Genomic DNA, 22,552 nt, shown 5'->3' with positions numbered 1-22,552 from the left:
TTAAGATGAGTTCATGAACGCATGGCTACAAGAATACTTATCATTGCTAGAGATGTTAACAGGTTTCACCATACCAGTGATGGTCATATTGTTCTTCAAAGTAATTTTGGTGACTTGACAACCATTGTTTGACACTCAAAAATCAAACAATATAATACGAGGCAAAGAGGATTTTAACTTTTTGGGCCAGTAAGGTATACTACCAGCTTAGCCTTACTGAATTCAACGTAGGCCCAATATAATACGGGCCTGATGTCAGAGCCCGTAGCTGGATAACGATCAAACCCTAACGAGCACCTATATTTATAAGGAAAAGGCAATTCCTCACCTCCGTCTTTGCTCCTTCATTTGTTTACCGCCGCATCATCTTCCTCGCAGGTACGTTCTGATTAACCTGGAGACCGAGAATCATTGTGAATAACTCATTTGAACAATACAGAAGCTTGTGATCTACATTTGATTTGATTCTATTTTTCTGTCTTCTTCTTTTACTGTGTGGAAAGGTTTTGAATAGTAGTCTTAGGTTTTGTTAGATTCATCAGTGTGTGTGTGAACATAGAGAAGTTTGGTGTATGTACCGATGGATTAGATTTGATAAATGGGTTTGCACACCTCTTTCAATCTCAGTGTTCATGTGTTGTTGATAAACATCCTCTTGATTTGCAATTCTATGGACTCTCTTACAACAACATTTTATTTTTTTAGATTAGTGTTAGTGATGCTTGTTTATATGTTTACTGATCTCTCTCTCTATTATTAGCAGGTAAGTAAGCAAGTCACAGGCAAACCGAAAAGATGGGGCGTGTCCGAACCAAGACGGTGAAGAAATCATCTCGTCAGGTGATCGAGAAATACTACTCTCGCATGACACTCGACTTCCACACCAACAAGAAGATCCTCGAAGAAGTCGCAATCATCCCTTCGAAGCGTCTCCGCAATAAGATCGCCGGATTCTCCACCCATCTCATGAAGAGGATCCAGAAGGGACCAGTGCGTGGCATCTCACTCAAGCTCCAAGAGGAAGAGCGTGAGCGCCGCATGGACTTTGTCCCCGACGAGTCTGCTATCAGGACCGATGTGATCAAGGTCGACAAAGAGACTCTCGAGATGCTTGCTTCCCTTGGAATGGGTGACACTCCTGGCGTCTCTATAGTCGAGACACAGGCTCCGGCACCTACTTTTAACAGGCCACCCAGAAGGTTCTGAGGAGAGTTTGTTTGACTGTTGTTTTTATTTCTTCACTGTTAGGGACAAAAGAGTTGCATTTCGAGTGTTTATGTCTTTTGATTCTAGACTTATGTCTGAAACTGAAAGTTAAGACTCTTTTTCTATTCCATGCTTTTTGAGTTTTGATGATCTTTGAGTAAGTCTTGGTAATAACAGTTGTCTATGTGATTGCCACTGGAGTTTATAACTTTCATAAAATTCAAAATCAATAGCTAAGTTCTAACAAAGATTACAGGATTGACATCACAATTAGTACTTAGCAACACTTGTCTCCTAAATAATGTAATTAAATTTTCACAATTTCCTATCAAATTAACCAAATTGTGTTTAACATAATCATGTTTTTAAACGGAATTGCCAATAATTTAACAATTTAACTCGATGAAAACCTAAATCCAACATTTTAATAATCCTCCTTACTAACGAACCTGTTTAGGTTCAAAATTATTATTTTTTTCCTTCCAAGTAAAACGTGATTATTATGTTAATTAAAAGTGAATTAAACAACAGTTTTAGAAGGGCAAATTGGTAATTTAATATACATTAACGGGTTAAAGATTATAGGTTACATCTCACCGTTATAACCAAAGGAGAAAAGAAACCGAGAGAGAGTGATAGAGAGAGAGAATGGATAATGGAGGGAGCGTGTTGTCGCTCTCTGCTCCACACTTTCTTTACTCCGCCACCATCCTCCGTCGTCACTCTCCGGCGGCGGTAACCGTCTCCTACTCCCTTAAACCGCAGCCACCACAACCTCCGCCAGAACCTCCCGAGAGTCCAGACCTTCGCCGGCCGGAGAAATCTCTCGGTTCCTCTCCTTCTTCCTCTTCCTCTTCCTCTTCTCCTAATAAGCCTAAAGCCCCTCTTAAGAACCCTCTCAAGGGTCTAACAAGTCGCTCCTCTGTGTCTCAACCAGAGGCGGCGAGTAAAGTCTCTTCCTTTGGCTCCGCTTTAGCATCCAAACTTCGTTTGTCCAGCAAACTATCTCCTCCTCCACCCCCACCTCCACCAGTACTGGAGGAAACTCAATTCCGAGACGACTCCTCATCTCGGAGAGACACGAGCCCCCAGGTAGAGGAAACTCGTGAATTCCGACAAGAAGGGAAGATATTTGTCGGAAATCTACCGACTTGGATCAAAAAACCGGAGCTTGAAGAGTTTTTCCGACAGTTCGGTCCTATAGAGACCACCATCCTGATCAAAGGGCACCGCGAGGTCGAGAAGAACGCCGGGTTCGGGTTCGTCATCTACGCGGCGGAGAAGTCCGCGATGAAGGCGGTCGAGTTCGACGGCGTCGAGTTTCACGGCAGAGTGTTGACGGTGAAGCTTGACGACGGGAAGAGGCTGAAGACGAAGGCTGAGCAGAGGGTGAGATGGGTGGAGCAGGAAGGAGAAGAAGGAGAAGACGCAAAGATGTCGAGTAAGTCGTCGTGGCATCAGGAGAGAGAAGGGTCTCGGAAGACGCTACAGAGGATACTCGATAGCGATGGAGATAACTGGCAAGCTGTTGTTTCGGCTTTCGAGAAGATCAACAAGGTTTTGGCTAATATTCTATTTTTATGCTTATAAGGTTAAAAGACGTCTCTTTGATTCAGTGTTTTTTTTTTATACTCATCAGCCATCTAGGACAGAGTTTGGTTTGATGGTGAAGTACTATGGAAGAAGAGGGGATGTGCATCGAGCACGTGAGACTTTTGAGAGGATGCGCGCGAGGGGTATCACGCCAACGTCACGTATATACACTAGGTAACACTATCTCCTTTATTTTGTTTACAAAATCATGTGTTCAGGTTCTGTGCTTTGTCTCATATTGGTTGAACCACCAAGTTGATATGGATGTAATTTAGTTTGGGAAAGGTTTAAAAAAGGGGATTTGTTTCATTCATGCAGCCTTATTCACGCTTATGCAGTTGGTAGAGACATGGAAGAAGCATTGTCTTGTGTTCGTAAGATGAAAGAAGAAGGTATTGAGATGAGTTTGGTTACTTATAGCGTTATAGTTGGAGGCTTCTCTAAAGCAGGAAACGCCGAGTAAGTACAAAAAAAAAAAAATTATTGTGTTTAAATCATTCAAATGCACTAATTACATCTGATACTTTTTTGTTGTCTTTTGGAAGAGCTGCAGATCAGTGGTTTGATGAGGCCAAAAGGATACACAAATCACTTAACGCCAGTATATATGGGAAGATCATATACGCACACTGGTGAGAGCAGCCACTGATTTATGATCTCCGAGTAGTCCAGTAGTGTTTTTTTTATCTTTTAAAACTAAAAGATATGTTTTCTGGAATAATTTCTCAGCCAGACTTGCAACATGGAACGAGCAGAGGCATTGGTTAGGGAGATGGAAGAAGAAGGTATTGACGCTCCTATTGCTATCTACCACACCATGATGGATGGCTACACCATGGTCGCCGATGAGAAGAAATGTTTAATTGTTTTCAAAAGACTCAAGGTTTGGGGGCTCTCTTCCTTTACTACTTCCTCTTTTTAGTATCTGAGCAAAAGTGAAAGATTGTTTAATTCGTTTTTTTTTGGCTATAGGAATGTGGATTTACTCCAACAGTTGTCACTTATGGCTGCCTCATTAATCTTTATACTAAGGTAAAGGAGAGAACATGACTTAGATGGTCTTCTTGGTATTGTTTTCTCAGTGCTCTCACCTCTTAATAGGTTGGGAAGATTCCAAAAGCTTTGGAAGTCAGCAGAAGGATGAAGGAAGAGAGGATAAAGCACAACTTAAAGACCTATTCGATGATGATCAATGGATTCGTCAAACTAAAAGACTGGGCCAACGCCTTTGCTGTATTCGAAGACATGGTCAACGACGGCATGAAACCAGACGTTATACTGTACAACAACATCATCGCAGCCTTCTGCGGGATGGGCAACATGGAGCGAGCCATCCAGACCGTGAAGGAAATGCAGAAGCTGAGGCACAGACCGACCACGAGGACGTTCATGCCTATCATACACGGATACGCCAAGTCCGGCGACATGAGGAGATCTCTAGAAGTTTTCGATACGATGAGGAGATGCGGATGCGTTCCAACGGTCCACACTTTCAACGCTTTGATTAACGGCTTGGTTGAGAAACGTCAGATGGAGAAGGCGGTTGAGATACTAGATGAGATGACGTTGGCTGGTGTGAGTGCGAACGAGCACACTTACACGAAGATCATGCAAGGGTATGCATCGGTTGGTGATACAGGGAAAGCGTTTGAGTATTTCACAAGGCTTCAGAACGAAGGGTTGAAGGTTGATATCTTCACTTACGAGGCCTTGCTTAAAGCTTGCTGCAAGTCAGGACGGATGCAGAGCGCATTAGCTGTTACTAAAGAGATGAGCACAAGGAATATCCCTCGCAACTCCTTTGTCTATAACATATTGATCGACGGGTAAAGCAATCATCATCTTAAACCTTTTTGTAACCATTTGAAATCACATTCTTACTTTCCTCTTGTTAGATGGGCAAGGAGAGGAGATGTATGGGAAGCTGCTGATTTGATGCAGCAGATGAAGAAAGAAGGTGTTAAACCAGACATTCATACTTACACATCTTTCATTAGTGCTTGCTCTAAAGCTGGCGACATGAATGTAAGTTTTATACACATCTTGGTTTTGGTTTGTGATCAGGAAGACAACTTGTTTTGAACATATGTTTTGATCAGAGAGCTACACAAACAATCCAAGAGATGGAAGCAATAGGGGTGAAACCAAACGTGAAGACGTACACGACTTTGATAAAAGGATGGGCTCGAGCTTCTCTTCCAGAGAAAGCCTTGAGCTGCTACGAGGAGATGAAAGCGGTGGGGCTAAAACCAGATAAAGCGGTGTATCACTGCCTTATGACATCGCTTCTGTCTCGTGCTTCGATGGCAGAAGGCTACATTTACTCGGGAGTCATGTCGATCTGCAAGGAAATGGTGGAAGCGGGTTTGATCGTTGATATGGGAACTGCGGTTCACTGGTCTAGATGTCTGTGTAAGATAGAAGGTTCTGGTGGTGAGCTCACAGAGACATTGCAGAAGACTTTCCCACCTGATTGGAGCTCTCATCATCATCATCACCTTAGCTACTTGGATCAGGTTTCTGATTTGGATTCCGAGGATGATGATAATGATGATGTTGAAGATAGTGATGATGATGTTAACTTGGTTTCTGGTATCTTATCTTCCAAGTAAGAGAAAACGGTCTTGTAAAAGCTGTAACAGATTAGTATAGATCAAGATCATCATTTTTTGTTATTTTTGTTTTGTTTTTGTTTTGTTTTGTTTTGTTTTTGGTTCTTATTTCTGCAAATAAAAAATGAAACTTGTTGAAAGTGACTAATCAAATCACATGATTGATCTCCTTTGTTCTAACTGATGTCTGTCTCAACGCCAGAAGTAAAACATATACCATGTCAATATGTCAATATGGTGGTGGTGTCTATGGTTGGTGTGATAACTCTTCTGTCTTGGGCATCTCATGCCTGAATGCGCATCCGGCACCTCTTGTACACTTACCTATGGTGTTGAAACTGCAAACATTTGGCTGGTTCTTTTCATAGTGTGGTTCTTTCTTTGAAGATTCAGAAAAAGAAAAATAATCAAAAATCACCAATGAAGCAACATAAGTTAAACATTCAAAAACGAAGTCGGTAAGCAATACCATTCGGTCATGTTCTTCAGCAAAATACTCTCTGTTTTGACATGGCTTCTTGGAATAAGAGTCATTGTGAGTAATAATGTTGAGAGCCGTGTCTCTGACCTGAACTGGAAGACTATACTCAAGATCAAGAATACAGACTTGGCATACGTTCTTCAACTTGGAGCAAGTCTGACAGATTTCAGTCTTCTTGTATCTAGCAGCCCGGCCAGGTCGCCACTTAAACACCGTGAAAGGCTGTGTACAAACCTTGCATTCCTTGTCAAAATTCGCTAGGGCCTATATACCAAACAATATATAACAAACATTTTATTAATATCAGCAATTATAACCCTATACCTAGATTACTAGCCAAGTTACTTATAACTAACTCCATATATACAGAAAAAAATCAACGAGAAAGAGACTGAATAAGAGTTTATGGCCCTCGAAAAAATGATTCAAGAGCCATACTGAAACTAAAACAAGCAACATGAAAATATCAAAGACTGTGTTTGAGGGATGCATGGAAGAGATAGGAGGCTCACCATTCCCAAGTAAGGATTTTCACCGAGGCAAGACGCGCAGAGAATTGGGAAATCGGAATGTTCACATCCATTAGCTTCATGGTCTCTTAGTATTCTCTGTGCCATCTTATTCTCTCCCTCCTCTGCCTTGTCGCACACGAATATGATGCAACTTTTAGTTTATACTAGGGCAAAAATCGGTTTGGATTTTGTTTTTAAAGGCCAAATTCGTATCTTTGACATATTTAACAAAAAAAAAAACTCGAAAGTTACAAACAGTATGAGAAATTGACCTTTTTCTTCTGATTGTACAAATCAGACCTCTTAACGTTTGCACTGACCAAGTGGAAGAAAAAATAATCAAAATCCAATTATAGAATGCGGCCTAGAAATTCTTATTGGTATGCTTATTGGTGAAAACTTTTCACGTTTCGTAAAATATCAGACACACATTCGTATTTACTCCAGGGTTTGTGATTAAATCAATCTAGTTCTTTTTAAAAAGGATATACATATATTTGAATGATCCATATATTTGAATGATCCATATATTTGAATGATCCATATATTTTCAAACCTATAACGAATGAGACTAACATTCTTTGAAAATATCATAATGTTGAATCAGAGCTGCATAACTAATAGTAATCAGAGTCTTTTGATATCAACGAAAAATCTTTTAGTAATAGAAACTCAAAACTAAAAAGAAAAATCGACAACTGAACTAATGTACGTCCAAAATGTTTGATTTATTTGTAAATAAAATAACTCTGATCTAAGATATCGATCATGTGCATATTCAAAAGCTAACTGAAAATGTGTCTGTAAATTCATATATTATTCACGTAAACAAAACTGTGCGTATCTCACTGAGGCTAATAACACCTAATAGAACAAACTACATTATCTTAGCAACACATGTTGTGACAGTTTGCTTACATATAGTTTATCAAATTTTAATGTAATCTTTGTGTATACCCATCTTTGTGTAATCTTTAATGTACTACTATAGTTTTGAAGATATGCAAATCTGTAATATAATCAAATAATTTAGTATGGAATCTTAATAAAACAGCAGTCAGAACTATCCAACCTTATGAACCCATGCCCTTTCGTATATTTAATTTTGTAAATTCTGAATATAATTTTTTTGCCAATACGCCGCATGATACGTTAAATAAGTCATATTAAATATAAACATGTGGTTCATAAACGTACGTTTCACAAGTCACATGTTATATAATATGCTTGTATAACAAATAAACATCACCAACTAAATCATAATGTCTAAAGACTCTTTCAGTCTTTCGTATAATTGTCATTTATCATTGTAAAGGTTAGGATAAGAACAAAATAAAAATGCATTAATAATGAACCAATCATGTGGTTTATATTATGTTTATGAGTAGGAAAGCATAGGCAGACAGAAGGAACAAATCTGATATGGAACACGATACGATCATACAATGGATCTCCCACTTTAGTACCTTCTTCTCTTCTTCCACTTTGAGTTTCACCAAACTAATAAAGATATGGACTCTGAAGAAGTGAAGATATTGAGCCACTAACCCATTTTTCATCGCATTTGTGTAGGCAAAATCTTGTCGACATCTTAAACTTTTATGCAGAGATTAATGAAGTGCGGGGTCAAGAAAGAATATTTTTTGTATTTTTATTCATCAAATCGTTTGAAAATTGAACTTAAAAAGTAACAAGTCAAAATCTAGTTGAGACAAAGCGAAGTAGTGAGGCGGTGCCCATGTGGCCTCCTAACATTTAAGTCCTAGGTACACATACGTGACCTTAAATTAAATGTTACATAATTCATCCCATTATAATTATTTAAGATTTCCCCAATGTCCATAACTATTTCATTCATAAGTGTGAACCCTTTTAAACCCATCTTTACTGTTGACAACAAAACTCTCCTTTATTGTTACTGTAAATAAGAACAGACAAAAGTCCCTTGCAACAAGATGTCCATGCTAGTGCATTCTAGAAACGAACCTAGTATCAGTAGGTTCCCACTTTGCGCTCATGCATATAACTTGTGGAGTGTGTACGAGTGTATAATAACTGTGTAATTATTATACGAATATAGAATGTATATATTAAATATTTGTACCAAACAAACCCATGAGGTACTATTTGTTATGTGACACGATAATTGTAAATTAGTTCTAGGCTTCTAGCTGGTTATAATTTTTAATCTAGCATTATACTCATATAGTAGGGTTGCATTATGATAGATTAGTTACTAACTTCAGCAAAATTAAATAACTAATCATGAGGGTCAACGGGGTACATGTTGTTACATGCATTGCTGGCTTTGCCTGTTGCTCGATGATTCCGAGTAATGCTCCTTTCATGCAATCTTAATAGTCTTATTTTAAATCAAGTCGCACATAATTGTACTTTCTCTTGTTCTTTTAAAATTAATCCTATATTAAAAATACTAAGCTCGATGAATTATTCGCCAAAACTATAGTTTTTAATTAGTAAATCTCGCAGAATCATATGAGTGGTTTGATAATAGGTAGAAAGCAAGAAGTCTCTAATATTCGAATTGTCGAAAATAAATTCATCATCACATTTAAGTTAACCAACTAGATTTATTAGAGTATCATTATTGGTGTTTCTTACCTTTTGAGTCCTTAATATACATATATGTGTATGTATATATTATATAAGTGTATATAATTGTTTGCTAAGAACTTTACGGAAACCGAAACCAAAAATATCTTAATTAAAGAACTTTCAGTTTCGGTTTTCGTAAATTCCTTAGCAAACAATTATATACATTTATATAATATATACATACACATATGTTTTTACCGTATAGACTTGTTAGAATCTTTACCGTATCTCTCTTGTGACAAAAAAAAAAAAGAATCTTTACCGTATCTCTAATAATTCCAGTAACTGGTCTACTTCATTTTCTTCCTCCGTGAATAAAATACTAAGCAAAATATTGGTCATTTATCAATATCAACACCAATTATATTTGTGGTGAATTCCTTAAAATACTTTAAATGGTGATGGGTAAAATATATACATATATAGCTTCAATCACCGTTGTAGTTGTTGAGAAGTTACTTCCAAGATTTCTTACAACTGTCATTGGTATTTATTACCGAAACATATCGAAAATGTGTATATAAAAAGAGGAGAAATACTTGGGTTCACCCCTAGAGTGAACCTTTAGATTCACCCAACCAATAGGATTTCGTTATTTCATATTCAGTATCTTTTAAAAAAGGAAACAAAATATTGTCAAGTTTTATTATATTTTTAAAATAAAAAATAAATAGAAAATAATAATAGTAGAAAAAAAGATTTTATATTTAAAATACCGTCAACAAAACACTAAACCCTAAACCCTAAATCATAAACCCTAAACCCATGGTAAACCTTTGGATAAATCCTAAATCTTTTGATTTTTTTAAAATATACTTTTAACACAATCGGCAAAACACTAAACCCTAAATACTAAACCCTAAACCCTAAATACTAAACCCTAAACCCTTGGATAAACCATAAACCCTTAGATAAATCCTAAACTCTAGAATTTAGAATTTATCCAAGTGTTTTAGATTTACCAAGGGTTTAGGGTTTACCCAAGGGTTTAGGATTTAGGATTTAGGGGTTAGTGTTGGTTGACGGTATTAAAAATATAATTTTTCAAACGTGTTTTTGTTTGCAATTATTATTATTTTTTATTTATTTTTATTTTTGTTTTAAAAATATAATAAAATTTGGCACTATTTTGTTTCCTTTTTTAAAAGATATTGAATATGAATTAACGAAATCTTATTGGTTGGGTGAACCTAAAAGTTCACTCTAGGGGTGAACCCAAGAATTTCTCTAAAAAGAGTATATAAAAATCGGTATTCAGCAAACGGATAAAGAGGCTGCACCTGTTGTCAAAAAAAAGAGGCTTGACCAAGAGTCCAAGATGTTTTTTTTTTTTTGTAAAAAAGTCCAAGATGTTCATTTGTTTTATTTTTTATATATTTCAATAGACCGATCAGTTTCATAAAAAGAATTTTCCAGTTTCATAAATTTGAGTAAAGTATTCAAATAAGTCTTTTTCTCAGCAGTATAAACAGGGAGAGCGGATTTTAAATTTTGATTATGCTAAACACATTTTCGAAAATTTGAATACGAGATTAAAAAAATGTTGGAACTCTGTAGAGCATACACATTTTCGAAAATTTGAATACGAGATTAGAAAAATGTTGGAACACTGTAGAGTATTCCCTTTATCGCATATTACAGAATTCTCTTTTTCTTAACTGAATAGCTTATCATTATTTCTTGTGTTATGAAAATATTTTTTTGGATACCCAACAGAACAAATCAAAGGGAACAAGCCAAAAAAGGTTAAATCAGATACAGTAATCAATTACTGTCGAAAATGTGAAAATACTCTAATGTACTTGAAGTAAGGGAGAATCTATTTTGTAAATTTATTCCCATAAAGATCTAACATAAGAAAACTAACAATTAATATATGCGTGATTCAACGGTACCCTATTAAATTCCTCACATGAGTTTTGCACCCACTTGTTTTCTCTCGTTTTGTTTATTTTTCCCGAATTTATCCCCAAAAAAGTTTATCCAATATCTTACGCGAGTTATATCGAAATCAGAAAAAATGCAAAAGACAAAATGATGAATGTGCGGGTAAATAAAGTTAAATGGGTACGTAAACACTTGATGTCTTTATTACACAACTATGGGTTTGAATATGAGTTGAATATCACATTGGCTCAGCCTAAATCTTTTACTATTTTCAGTTAATATACCTCTGAAACTCTAGACTATTGATTCTTCAAGGACACTGTCCTCGCCCTTTACAATCATGTACAACATTGATGAATCAATTAATACTTCTATAAAAACTCATTATTACATTATTAATTCTTCAAAATAAGTTTAGGAGTGAAATGTCCTGCGACTAGTCATTCGATTCAATCAATATCGACTTCATTTACTTAGAAATTATTATTTGTTTCTGGATTACATATGTATAACGCATATCAACTCATGTAATATAAATTTTGTACCTGTCTAAATTTTGTTTAAAAGAATAATATATATTTCCCCCTGTTTCATAATAATTTTATTATGTTATTTTAGTTTTATTTTATTTTATTTCAAAATAAATGTCATTCTACGATCTCGATGTAATTTTGTATATTAGATCTAAGGTTTACCATCTTGAATAACTAATATATTTTTATTTAAATTATATTTAATTAGTTATTTAATTAATTATACATTAAATAAAAATATGCTTCTTCTGTTTCATAATAAGTGTTATTTTAAATTTTTTGTTATACAAAAGTGTCACTTTACAATTTCAATGTAAATTATACTGATTTTTAGGTGAAAATTAATTGTAAATTACATTGATTTTATAAATAATTTTATTTATCTCAAATACTATTGGTCAGAAAAATGTAATTAATAGCAACTTACATATATTTCTATCATTTTCTCAATCTGTGTGAAAAATATCAAATTGACACTTATATAGAAACGGAGAAAGTACTAATCAATTATAAAACAAAATTAATCTCCAATAAAGTGTCAAAATAACACTTTCTAGAAAGAGAAGAAAAATATACAAAGAAGATGAACTAACCTTTGAAGGTCGAATCTTTATGTTTACCGCACATATATACGTGTATATATGGCAATTTACAAATGTAACATGTTGACCGTGAATATCCGTAGAACAGAGGTTAGAGTCTATAAATAACTCAACATAGCGCATGGAAAAGTCAAAACTGACTGAGTGGAGTATTTACAACTTCTACGACATCGTTTTAAAAACATAATCTAAAATTTGTATAGTTATAGGACTTTTTTTATCAGAGAAACCTACAAACTCCAGTATTAATATCATCCTAGAGTGGTAAGTAGAGAGATATTACTACTGAGAAGAAGATTTGACATGACGAGCCAATGGACAAGAATGTAGTACCGTCAATCAACCTTTAACACAGTAATATATAAAAATACTATATTTTTATGTATTGGGATTTGTTATCTGCAACATTTTCTTGTAAGCAATCGTTTTTAATGCTTTGTGTTCTGCACAGTGCTTTACCATTGGCTCGGGACTAACATTTAATTTATCTTGTCTTCAACTAGATTGAATGCTTCTGATGTGTTACTAACTTATAACATTGTCAATTTAAATTCAAATTCAGGTAAAGCCATTATCGTGTTGGTATAGTATTTTTTTTTTTAGTTACTTCAACTTCACCTCTCTAACAACCAAAAGGAGCTAATAATGTGTGTTAGATGAATTTATGTGAAAAAGTTGGTCCATCACACGTTACTGAATGTTCTAAAACTAGTAAAAATATCTTTACAAAATATGGTTATTTAACATAAGGTTACCTGAGAAAATGATACTACTATATACTAATAATTATTCTGATCACATTTGATCAAAATTATGTTAGTACACAGTTTCATAAAAATCAACACATATTATTAAATAAATAAAAAAAATAACAGAAAAAAATTAAATAGACACATGAGCTGACCCCACCAGTTCTCACACCTTATATCAATCTCCCTCCAAACTCTTTCCCCTCCCATTAATTGCTTAACTCTTCTCTCAATGGGGAAGAAGAAGATGATGAAGCTCTCATCTCTCTTCAGAGGCGTCTCCGGAGGTTTACTGGCGGTTCCTCTCTGCTACAATGCGAAGACTCTTTCGTTCCGAGTCGTCGGAGACGACATGATCAAGACCGTCAACTCTGTCTTCTTCGAAGGAGGAGATGTGTTAGATGCCGAGACGCCCGAGTCGTGGTTCACGAACTCGTCCGAGACGGCGAGTCACTCCACCGAGTCGGATCAAGACCTCGACGCGGAGTCGCTGGAGATGGTGGTCAGAGGAGTCGTCAGATCGGAGCGGCTGTTCTTCGATCCGGGAGTCACCACCAGCTCGATCCTCCTCGAAGAGACATCGAAAACGGAACGCGATTCGAAATCCAAGGCGGCGGCGGAGGCGGCGGCGGAGGAAGAGGAGGAGGATCGGGATTGCATCTACACGCCGCCGATCGAGGAGATCAGCGTCCCGGTGGCGATGGAGTCGGAGGATCCGTACGGCGATTTCCGACGATCGATGGAGGAGATGGTGAGGAGCCACGGCGAGCTGGCTAAGGATTGGCGGAGCTTGGAGTCGATGCTCGCGTGGTACTTGAGGATGAACGGGAAGAGGAGCCACGGCGTGATCGTGAGCGCATTCGTCGATCTCCTCTCGGGACTCTCTGATTCCGGCGCCGGTGAATCGTCGGTATCCGACTCGGCTCGTTACTCGACCGCCGTGTCGTCTTTGCCGACGTCGCCGCTGTGTTCGTCGTCTCGAGGTCTGACGGAGATCGAAGAAGAAGAAGAGAGACGGAGCTGTTAAGATTTGTTTTAATTTTTAGTCTCGTTGTGTTTTTTTACCGGATTAACTTTTTGGACGCTGTAAAAAACGTAACTAGTCGTTAGGTGGAAAACTATATAGTTAGAGGCTTCTGTTGACTTTAAATATTTATCGTGTGCGCCCTTTTGTTCGCTGCTGTGTTATAATTAATTTGTGAGTTTCAGACAACAAAATGAAAAATTCTCTAATAATTGAAACTTACCAGTTCTTATATAAAGATTAGTTTATAATAACAGGTTGGTCTAATTACTAATTTTTCTAGTCATTCTTTCGAGGTTTATATTTTCTTCGGACGTAGTAATTTTCTTACAAGAATAACCCAATGAATCCTCAATTTTTTCATACTACAATCTTTTTACTGTTTCATATAATACAAATCACTGTTTCATATAATACCAATTACAGTTTCATTAAATATTAGCGATATATATGAAACAACATTTTTTACTGGATGAACACAGTGAAAAGGATAAGATCGAGTTAAACCAAGTCGTACGAGTATTTTGAAGTCCTATTTAATTCTCTTTGTTCAGTGAGTAAATTTGTAAACCAAGTGCAGGTTACATCAAATTACTATTTTGAAAGAACATGATTTATTTAGAAAATTGCATCTATCTAGAAAACTATTAATTATCAAATTTGACGTGTTAGCTACATTTGATTTGACATTTAAAAAGTGTCAAAACTCGCTGTTTACATTTGATTTGACACTTAAAAAGTCGTACTAGTACTAAAGCTGTTTACTTTGTGTTAATTATGACTCATGAGAAGTCAAAATCGTTAAAGTAATGATAACATAAATACAAAGTGGATATGGACCTAATAGCATCGCTAAGATCCCTCCAAAAGAGCGAGGAGTCTTGCTCCCTTGGGCTCTACTGAGGTTTGGGAAGAGGTTAAAAAAAAAAGACTTAAAGACTTCGACTCTGAACTTTATGAATCTCCCGGTAAAAAAGTGAAATAGAAATATTTTTTATATATGAACTCTTTTTTTTGTCAACATATATGAACTCTTTTAAAATGACAATTTCAAACTGATGAAATACAAAAAGAAACTGTATTTACGAGGGTGCATTAAAGGAGAATGTTGGTCTACAGTGAGTTTGAAAATGAAACAAACGAGAGTTGTGATTTGTATTTTGTATTGTGAAATGAAGGAAAGAGTAACATGAGTTGGAGCAATGGTGGTGTGGTCTCACACACATACACCCTGTGAATCCCTCCCCCAACATCATAGACCTACTTCTCTCTTATCTCTTTCCATTTATTGCTCTACATTTAATACCGGGACCAACCTAGACGACGACGTTTAATGTTTCTTCCTTTCTCTTGATCATTATTTTATAATTTTATTATTATGTATTATTGTATCATTTCCTTCATCAATTTCATAAATTTGGTGTTTTTCTTGTAAGAAATACATAGCAAGGGTGTAGTCCTCAGATATTGTTTTCTATACGAAATAGGAAAAATTAGGATCACTGAGATTCTATAGTATAGTAACATATATATGATATAGGAAAAATGGGGATTTAGATTATAGAAGCCTATATATCAAACACCTGTAACATAACAACACAGCTTTGTCGTTAAAAGATAATTTAAAAGAAAAATGTAACATCATACAACTAACACCAGTTTCTTTCTGAGACATACCCTATACCTTATTGTTTTTGTTTCTACTTACAAAATCACTATCCTATCATTATGTTTTTTTTAATATAAAGTATAAAACAGGGCCCCAACTTGTTTGATAAAAACGAATGTACAGTCAAAATATATCGTCTAAGTATGTTTACGTCAAGATCGAGACAAAAATTTTGGACACTTCGATTTGACAGAGAAGGCCCATTTGAGGAAGGTTCTTCGATCCGGCCCCACATCGGTTTGTTTGGATTTAGTTGAAAACAAACCGAAATCAAACTAAAACCAGCACGGTTCAGCCACACAAGGATTGAGATTTCATATGTAGACGAAGGGTCCACGGACCACGCTCATAAGAAAAAAGAAAATCTATTTAGATGCATTTCTTAGAACTTGTGGCGCAAGGAACTACGAGAAGTAGAAAAAGAGACTAAAAACCAACAATACGTTTAACATCTTACAAACATTTAAGGAGTTCATCAACCTCAGTGAGTGTTTTGAAGACTCTAGATACTACAGTATACTGTCTTTTTTTTGTTTTTCCTGAAGAATCTCCTTTTAAAGTTCAACTCAATGCGAGCTAGGATCTTTACCGAAACCCATCATGGCATGAGTCGCTAGCATCAAGCCTCTTCGACCCATCTCCATTGCCCGCCCGACTAACGGGAAGCTAACAGTGTCTCTGTTCCTTAGCGGTTTCTTGTCCCACCTTATACATTGTTATTCACCAACAAGCAGCAGTTAAATAAATACAGGATCTGTGAAACTAGCGGCTTTGAGGAAAAAAAGAAGAAGGATGGATAGTTATAAATTAGTACCAGTCTTCGTGTCGGACAATCTTGTTGTTCTCGACATACAGTTTAATTAGAGAGATCATCTGAATGTTCTTTCCCAGGAGCTTGTAATGTTGTTTGTTGTCAATTAGTATCTGTTGTTTCATTTGTTTAGATAGTGAAAAGGCAACCGAAATAACCATAGCATATAATACTATTTTCCGGATTCAAACCTCTTTCTTTCCCGGTGCGATATCACTTTCCTGAATATGATACTCAACTATTTTGGACTCACCAAACACCTAATAAGGAAACATAATGATGTCTGATCGAATCAGAGATAGTCCCATCATCATAGATGTAGTGAAACAATGAAGTGAGAGTTTGATTTATATACTTTGGAGAGTGAATAAAATGCTGATTTGATTTGCTTCACCCTGAAATTAAAAATTTCAAAAGTGAAGAAACAGACTGCAAGTATAAAAGAAGAATATGAAGGTATGATAGTTGGATGAGCTGCACATACCCTTGAGCATGAGTTAAAGGGTCCTCAAACGAAGCATTTAGTGCATACATGTCAAAATCCTTGGCTTTTGCGCAAGACCCATACCTAAAACAATCCCGCAAGAAAAAGATTTTGTTTAAAAGGTGCCAGAATCCAAGTCTCGCATCTCGAAAGTTTGGACAAATAATGTCTAACATATAATAAGATTTCCAGTTCTGATGAGTACAAAGTCTTTTGAAAAGAATCAAAAGTAAATTTTTGCGGTTCAAAGTGGACAATATCATAAAAGAACACAAGGCAGTCAAAGCGGGTATAGATCATAAAAGAGAACTGATGAGGTTTATAAAAATGTCTTGCTGTTCAAGAAATGTCATGAAAGTGTATTTATCATGAGAAACTACAAAAACTCGAATTAATACACTAAGTGCTACGTTTGACATAGAAGACATACTTGTGAGCCTGCAATTTGCCAACAAATAAAAGGAACTTGTGATGCAAGGAACAAAGTAGGAGTAACTGAGCTAGTCCAAGATTTTACGCAAATAACCTATCTAACAAACTCTACGAGAATACAAGATGCCGTAACAGATCAGGGCTCACAAGTTGAGGATATGAGGCATGATGGTATCAGCAAATCGCCTCTGTCTCAATTCACACGCTCCTTTTCCCTCGCATTCCCACACCGGATCTGTAGCCGCCGCTCCAGTTTCAACTAACATACAAGGGATGATTCATCAATCAATCAGATCCAATAATAAGAAGAAGATGAAGAGCCTCCTCATCAACAACAACCATCAATCAATAACCAGGTCGTTAAAGAAAAAAAAAGTAAACGAGAAGATTCAGTGGTGGTCTAATTAAAACGAACCTGCATTCGGATTACTGTGTTTGCCCATCGATGTTTTCAGAGAGATCTTCCTTTGAAACCAAAAAAAAAAAAGAATTGTTGAAAAATTAGATTGAATTACGAAATTGAAGCGAGGGAAATTTGCATGGATAGTGGTGGAACATCCTCCACGTGGCACAATCCTCTCCATGTGTGCTTTGTTTTTGACCGTTGATTATTCAAACCGAGAAAAAAAGTATTGATAAATTTGTGCGGTCGCTGAATCGCTTTGAATTGTAGCAAGCGAGTTTGCTTTGCACGTTGAAAACGACTAGAAACTTCAATGGCCTTTGGTTGATTCTTTTAGACTTACTATTGTTCGCAGTTCGCACCAAAAGAGTGCGAGGTTTGGATGTTTACAGCAAATTCTCTGCATGTTAACAATAAAAAATCTCTGCATGTTTCAAGGTGAACCAAGCTTGGTGGATACGGATTCTGATTAATAAGCCTTTGGCTATCAAGTTGTTGATAGATAATTTAGTTTAATTTTTTTATAAAATTTGGTTTAATAATTTATAAATAAATTTTATGTTTATGTATATTAAATCTTAAAGTCGTAGGACTTTATTCTAGTGTTTTATGTGGATATGCACAAGACCCGGCGCCTATGCAGGTCAGTTATCTATCTACAATTTTACAAAGAGTGTTGTTATTTCTCTGTTATTATTAACATCGCTCAGCCCACATACTGTTGCTACTGTACATATATATATGTACCAGATGAGGTGAATGTGTAACTTTCTAGATTTCAAGCAAAAGATGAGGAATAATTGGATTTCCATATCTAGAATAAAGTACACGTTAAATTATTGGAGCTAGGTGGGTTCATTTCCGCACCCATTCACTTTAATTTATAAGAAGAAAAATATATAGCTTCTTTATGCCAACTTTATTTTTTGTTTGATATGTCCTTGTCTTAACATTATTTCAATGTTAATCTGACGACTATCTGTTATTCATTTTCATATACTTTAAATTATTCCCACTAGGATTAGTAATCTAATACATAGATAAAAACACGCAAAAAATCTCTCAACTTTGCGTAAACGAAACAGGAACTCGGTAAATATTAAATATACGTAAAGCTGTGAAGCACAGCTGTTTTATTGGTCAAGTCTGTTTTATAAACTTTAAAACACTTTGAGCCATTACTGAAAAAGGCATAAAAGAAGATCTTGATTAATTTTTAATTCTCTATGTTAACAACCATTCTAAGGTATATGCTCTGTCACTTTGTTAACAGGAGACAAACCAATACGTTATGTACTAATTTTCTTAATTTTTTCAGGTTACAAATAATGGTTTGGTGGATGAAAAAGAGTGGCTCGCTCTACATTCACAATGACATGTATACATACATACATGGTTTAACACCATTACACCAATGTTTACAACTTACATAATGTACCAAAAGAAACCAACAACCTTAGTGATTAAAGTAAACCATATAATGACAATCATCTTCTTAGTATATGCTTATTGAATCTTCTTTTACAGGCTGTTCTCGTCCCGAACGTTCTAGACTGATTCAGAATATATGTTTGTTTTAAACCAAAAAAATGGGACAATTATAATAATGTAAGTGCCAAAATTTGATCAAATATCATAATCAATGTGACAACTCCAAAAAAAAAAAAACTTTATTTTGTAAGGAAAAAAATAAGCAAAGTGATGGGTCGGTTCAGGTCACTGACTCTCTTGACCCAAAACAAAAGGGCCCAAGAGCCGTCCGTACGTCTCCGTCTCCAGCCAATAGAGGTGTGTGTTGCCCTTGTTCCTCAATTCTCTCTGCGTATTTTTCTTTTTTACAACACGTTTTAATACATTTATATATACGCACGCACACGCAGCTGTGAGCTAAAGCCAATAGAATCAATTCTCTTCTTTTTTTTTTCTTTTTTCTTTTGCAGAGATAGAGAGAGAGAGAGAGGATTGGTGCTCGCACGCTATTAATATCTTTCCTTCGCCTACACTCTCGCCGTTTCTCTTTTTTAACTCCGACATTGTTCTTCCGTCAGTATCTTCGCCGGAAAATCTTTCACCGGAGGTAAAGCAAGATACTTTTTTAGCTGATTCAAGAGTTATTACTTGCTCTGTTATGACTCTCTCTCTGATTATTCGATTTAAAGTCTGTAGATTTGTATCTGTTGAAAAATTCTTGTTTTGATTTCAATGCCTTTTTTTTTTGTTTTGTTTTTGTTTTAAGGTTTGTAATGACTCTTCTGCTTGTAACTGTTTCATTGCTTCGATGTTGAGATTTTTTGTTTGTTTGTTTGTTTTTCACTTCTTTTTATTTGTCGTGTGGGGTTATTACAAGACTTTGTTGTCGGGATCTTAGGTTTATCTCACAAAGTAATGATTTTTTCTCTTAAATTGAGGTCTCTCTGTTTGATAGCTAGCTAAGAAGAAAACTTTAGGGTTTAAAAGCTCTTCAATTTGGTTTACTGTGAGTTTTCTTTTAAGTTGATGATGACTTGCTCACATTTATTCTCTACTAATTGAATTTGTTGATATCTTTAGGGAAGCCTGTGAAGCAAATCTCCTTTTTTTGAGTTTTAAAAAATCATGTCAAGGCCTGCTCAGCTTCCTCCTCGTTGCCCCATTCCAAAGAAGCTCTCTTTGAATCCGTTTGCAGACACCTACTACTCTTCTTCTTCCCCCGTTGAGTCATACATTGCCCATCACAAGCCTCCCACTCAAGACTCCACGCTCGAGGAACAACCAGCTTGGCTCGATGAGCTGCTGCGTGACAAAACTGATGGGATGATGCTGCTCACTGGTGGTGGAGGAGGAGGAGGTCCTCCTCCTCCTCTGCCTCTGCGCCGCTCAGCTAGCGACTCGGTTGTGCTGCTGGGAGACATCTCGGCGGATTTTGCTGCTGGTTTTAATCAAAGCGAGGATGAAGAGAGTTTGACTTCTGAAGCTTGTGGGGAGTTGGAGTCAGCTTGTGTGTATGGTCCCAACTCGCCTAGGGCAAAGAACAGCTCAAACTTCTCTGACAACCCTATTGCTTCTGCTTTCTCGGATTATGGTTCTCAGAAAGCTCGTCAGAACTCGGATGATGCTTTGAAAGGAAGCAATGTTCCACCTGTGGAAGAAAATGCTTGCGGTTCAATGGGCGTACCGAATGCCAAAAGGTGAGAGAGAACATTAACCAATCATTTACTTTATCGTAGAGAAATTGACAAGCTTTAGTCCCTTGAGAGGATCCTTTAACGGCTAATGTTCCTAATAAACATGTTTCATATGGGTGAATCTAGTTTTAGTTCCCTGAACTCTAACGTAGTACCTCTACATCTTGTTCTAGATCAAGACTGATATATAACGGAAGGGGTACACTTTGGTTTATCCTTGGATTTGTAGTTAAACATAGGCTTGTTCTGGGCTACATTGGCAAATTTGTAGATGACCTTTGGTTATGTGTGTATGTCTACAAGGGTGGTCTTAGAATCGGTACATTATCTTGTTGCATCATGTGTTGTTGATTCCTGTGTCTCTTTACTTTTGCCAGGAACCCAGGACAGCGTTCGAGAGTTCGTAAGCTCCAGTACATTGCTGAACTTGAGAGGAGGGTATCCATGCTGCAGGTATAGTAGTCTCTGTTCAAGTTCTTGCTTACTAAACCGTGTTGGTTGTTTTACCTGTGGCGTTTCGACATAGCATAAAACACCTTGCACCTCAAAACCTGGTAATAACAACCAGTAGCAATATCATTTTGGCAGGCAGTGGAAGCGGATTTATCAGTGAGAGTGGCTTCACTTGTTCAGACACGTGCAACACTGTCCTTGGAGAATAGCCAGATGAAGCAGCAGATGGCGATACTAAAGCAGGACAAGCTCATAAGAGAAGGTAAATAAAGACATGGGCATAAGCTATAAACATTCAAGGAGTATTTGAATCAAAGCTTCTTTTATAATCCCTCCCTATGTAGGTGAATACCAGTTACTAAAGAAGGAAGCTCAGAGATTGAACTCCAGATTGAGAAACATTGGGAGCAACAACAACAACAGGCTGGCCAGGTCATATTCTGCCGGTTCAAGTATAGGTCCAAGGACTGCTTCGTCACATTTGGACTGGAACTTGCTGGACCTGACCAAACTCAATCTCAACTAAAGACAAGAACCCCCCATCCTCTCACAAGAAGAATAAGTAGCTTGAGGATGACGGTTCTATGTTTTGAGAAAAAGGACAAATCTTTTTCCGATTTGTATAAAAAGCATCCAACTCTCTGGGTCGAGAGTATTAGACGTAGTCTGATGCTCTAACACTAATATGTTGCAATTTCGGGATTCTAATGTTGTAATCATAGTTTAGTGAGTTATGCTGGATTTGAAATGAGTAGGTTTAAGGAGAGAATATTAGCAATTAACTAAATAATGTCCTTTAATTGATAAGACTTGCATGTCGTAAGAAACATATCTTACATAACTAACCATAGCCAAATTGAGGATCCAAGGTTGAAAACGTATGGAATGGGGCAACATGTAAGATCATAACACAAATTTAATAAAAAGCATCATAACTGAAAACTTTTTGTTCATACCTTTTGAAAAACAAGATAAAATCTACAAATACTTTTATTTAATCTCAAAAAATTCAGACTATTAAATTTAAATTGGAACTATCAAAAGATATTATGTGTGATATTTCAATAAATGTTTCAACAATTCAAATAAAGAATTATGAACTGTAGATTAGACAAACACAATGATATAAAGTTTTTTAAAGCATACAATTGCAAATATTCACTTTCAGAAAATTTGTGTGATATAATATGTTAAGAAGAATATGTTAAAGGACAAGGTTTTAAAAAAAAATTATCATGTAGTCATGTTTTCTACTACACATGTCTTCAATGATTTCAAACAAATCAATGAATCATGAATATCATAGTTATCATTGTGAATT

The 22,552-nt window shown here is 36.2% G+C and overlaps 6 protein-coding genes across 7 annotated transcripts; 4 read left to right on the top strand and 2 right to left on the bottom strand.

Moving 5' to 3' along the window:
* The first annotated feature begins 284 nt into the window (after window positions 1-284).
* LOC108814473 (40S ribosomal protein S17-4) lies at window positions 285-1,358 on the top strand. 2 transcript variants are annotated; one of them, XM_018587054.2, is made up of 2 exons: window positions 285-378; window positions 764-1,358. In XM_018587054.2, the coding sequence occupies exon 2, from the start codon at window positions 796-798 to the stop codon at window positions 1,204-1,206; it is 411 nt and encodes a 136-aa protein (XP_018442556.1). In that variant the 5' UTR covers window positions 285-378; window positions 764-795; the 3' UTR covers window positions 1,207-1,358. The 2 variants fall into 2 exon arrangements, with proteins under 2 accessions (XP_018442556.1, XP_018442557.1); XM_018587055.2 differs by having other exon boundaries at window positions 318-378; window positions 761-1,358.
* A 458-nt stretch (window positions 1,359-1,816) lies between these two features.
* LOC108818077 (pentatricopeptide repeat-containing protein At5g04810, chloroplastic) lies at window positions 1,817-5,580 on the top strand. The gene is made up of 9 exons (XM_018590934.2): window positions 1,817-2,763; window positions 2,846-2,973; window positions 3,118-3,258; window positions 3,345-3,431; window positions 3,529-3,682; window positions 3,772-3,831; window positions 3,901-4,625; window positions 4,695-4,824; window positions 4,899-5,580. The coding sequence occupies exons 1-9, from the start codon at window positions 1,855-1,857 to the stop codon at window positions 5,409-5,411; spliced, it is 2,847 nt and encodes a 948-aa protein (XP_018446436.1). The 5' UTR covers window positions 1,817-1,854; the 3' UTR covers window positions 5,412-5,580.
* Window positions 5,581-5,658: 78 nt separating this feature from the next.
* Window positions 5,659-6,509, bottom strand: LOC108815246 (zinc finger CCCH domain-containing protein 4-like). Its single transcript, XM_018587890.1, has 2 exons — window positions 6,405-6,509; window positions 5,659-6,156 (listed from the first exon to the last, which is right to left on the bottom strand). The coding sequence occupies exons 1-2, from the start codon at window positions 6,507-6,509 to the stop codon at window positions 5,659-5,661; spliced, it is 603 nt and encodes a 200-aa protein (XP_018443392.1).
* Window positions 6,510-13,013: 6,504 nt separating this feature from the next.
* LOC108817038 (transcription repressor OFP13) lies at window positions 13,014-14,035 on the top strand. The gene has a single exon (XM_018589626.2). The coding sequence runs from the start codon at window positions 13,024-13,026 to the stop codon at window positions 13,816-13,818; it is 795 nt and encodes a 264-aa protein (XP_018445128.1). The 5' UTR covers window positions 13,014-13,023; the 3' UTR covers window positions 13,819-14,035.
* A 1,854-nt stretch (window positions 14,036-15,889) lies between these two features.
* LOC108816146 (uncharacterized) lies at window positions 15,890-17,780 on the bottom strand. Its single transcript, XM_018588714.2, has 7 exons — window positions 17,627-17,780; window positions 17,359-17,470; window positions 16,780-16,863; window positions 16,651-16,690; window positions 16,487-16,555; window positions 16,299-16,408; window positions 15,890-16,189 (listed from the first exon to the last, which is right to left on the bottom strand). Exons 1-7 carry the CDS (start codon window positions 17,652-17,654, stop codon window positions 16,051-16,053), a joined length of 582 nt encoding a protein of 193 aa, XP_018444216.2. The 5' UTR covers window positions 17,655-17,780; the 3' UTR covers window positions 15,890-16,050.
* Window positions 17,781-19,272: 1,492 nt separating this feature from the next.
* On the top strand, window positions 19,273-21,972 carry LOC108814703 (basic leucine zipper 6). Its single transcript, XM_018587323.2, has 6 exons — window positions 19,273-19,402; window positions 19,555-19,691; window positions 20,165-20,781; window positions 21,156-21,231; window positions 21,367-21,493; window positions 21,576-21,972. Exons 3-6 carry the CDS (start codon window positions 20,210-20,212, stop codon window positions 21,755-21,757), a joined length of 957 nt encoding a protein of 318 aa, XP_018442825.1. The 5' UTR covers window positions 19,273-19,402; window positions 19,555-19,691; window positions 20,165-20,209; the 3' UTR covers window positions 21,758-21,972.
* Window positions 21,973-22,552: the final 580 nt, after the last annotated feature.

Source organism: Raphanus sativus, chromosome 7 (genome assembly GCF_000801105.2).
Source record: "Raphanus sativus cultivar WK10039 chromosome 7, ASM80110v3, whole genome shotgun sequence".
In the NCBI taxonomy this organism is placed as follows: Eukaryota; Viridiplantae; Streptophyta; class Magnoliopsida; order Brassicales; family Brassicaceae; genus Raphanus; species Raphanus sativus.
Note: the sequence above shows the minus strand (reverse complement) of the source record. Positions and strands in the feature narration are given on the sequence as shown.

Excerpts from the sequence above, each read along its gene's own strand:
- LOC108817038 (XM_018589626.2), top strand. The coding sequence starts at position 13,024 with ATGGGGAAGAAGAAGATGATGAAGCTCTCATCTCTCTTCAGAGGCGTC.
- LOC108818077 (XM_018590934.2), top strand. The coding sequence starts at position 1,855 with ATGGATAATGGAGGGAGCGTGTTGTCGCTCTCTGCTCCACACTTTCTT. Across the intron at positions 2,974-3,117 it reads ACGTCACGTATATACACTAG|CCTTATTCACGCTTATGCAG; the intron begins GTAACACTATCT and ends TCATTCATGCAG. Across the intron at positions 4,825-4,898 it reads CTAAAGCTGGCGACATGAAT|AGAGCTACACAAACAATCCA; the intron begins GTAAGTTTTATA and ends TGTTTTGATCAG.
- LOC108814703 (XM_018587323.2), top strand. The coding sequence starts at position 20,210 with ATGTCAAGGCCTGCTCAGCTTCCTCCTCGTTGCCCCATTCCAAAGAAG. Across the intron at positions 20,782-21,155 it reads GGCGTACCGAATGCCAAAAG|GAACCCAGGACAGCGTTCGA; the intron begins GTGAGAGAGAAC and ends TACTTTTGCCAG. Across the intron at positions 21,494-21,575 it reads GGACAAGCTCATAAGAGAAG|GTGAATACCAGTTACTAAAG; the intron begins GTAAATAAAGAC and ends CTCCCTATGTAG.
- LOC108815246 (XM_018587890.1), bottom strand. The coding sequence starts at position 6,509 with ATGGCACAGAGAATACTAAGAGACCATGAAGCTAATGGATGTGAACAT. Across the intron at positions 6,157-6,404 it reads AAAATCCTTACTTGGGAATG|GCCCTAGCGAATTTTGACAA; the intron begins GTGAGCCTCCTA and ends TTTGGTATATAG.
- LOC108814473 (XM_018587054.2), top strand. The coding sequence starts at position 796 with ATGGGGCGTGTCCGAACCAAGACGGTGAAGAAATCATCTCGTCAGGTG.
- LOC108816146 (XM_018588714.2), bottom strand. The coding sequence starts at position 17,654 with ATGGGCAAACACAGTAATCCGAATGCAG. Across the intron at positions 17,471-17,626 it reads ACACAGTAATCCGAATGCAG|TTGAAACTGGAGCGGCGGCT; the intron begins GTTCGTTTTAAT and ends CTTGTATGTTAG. Across the intron at positions 16,864-17,358 it reads ATGCCTCATATCCTCAACTT|GTATGGGTCTTGCGCAAAAG; the intron begins GTGAGCCCTGAT and ends GGATTGTTTTAG.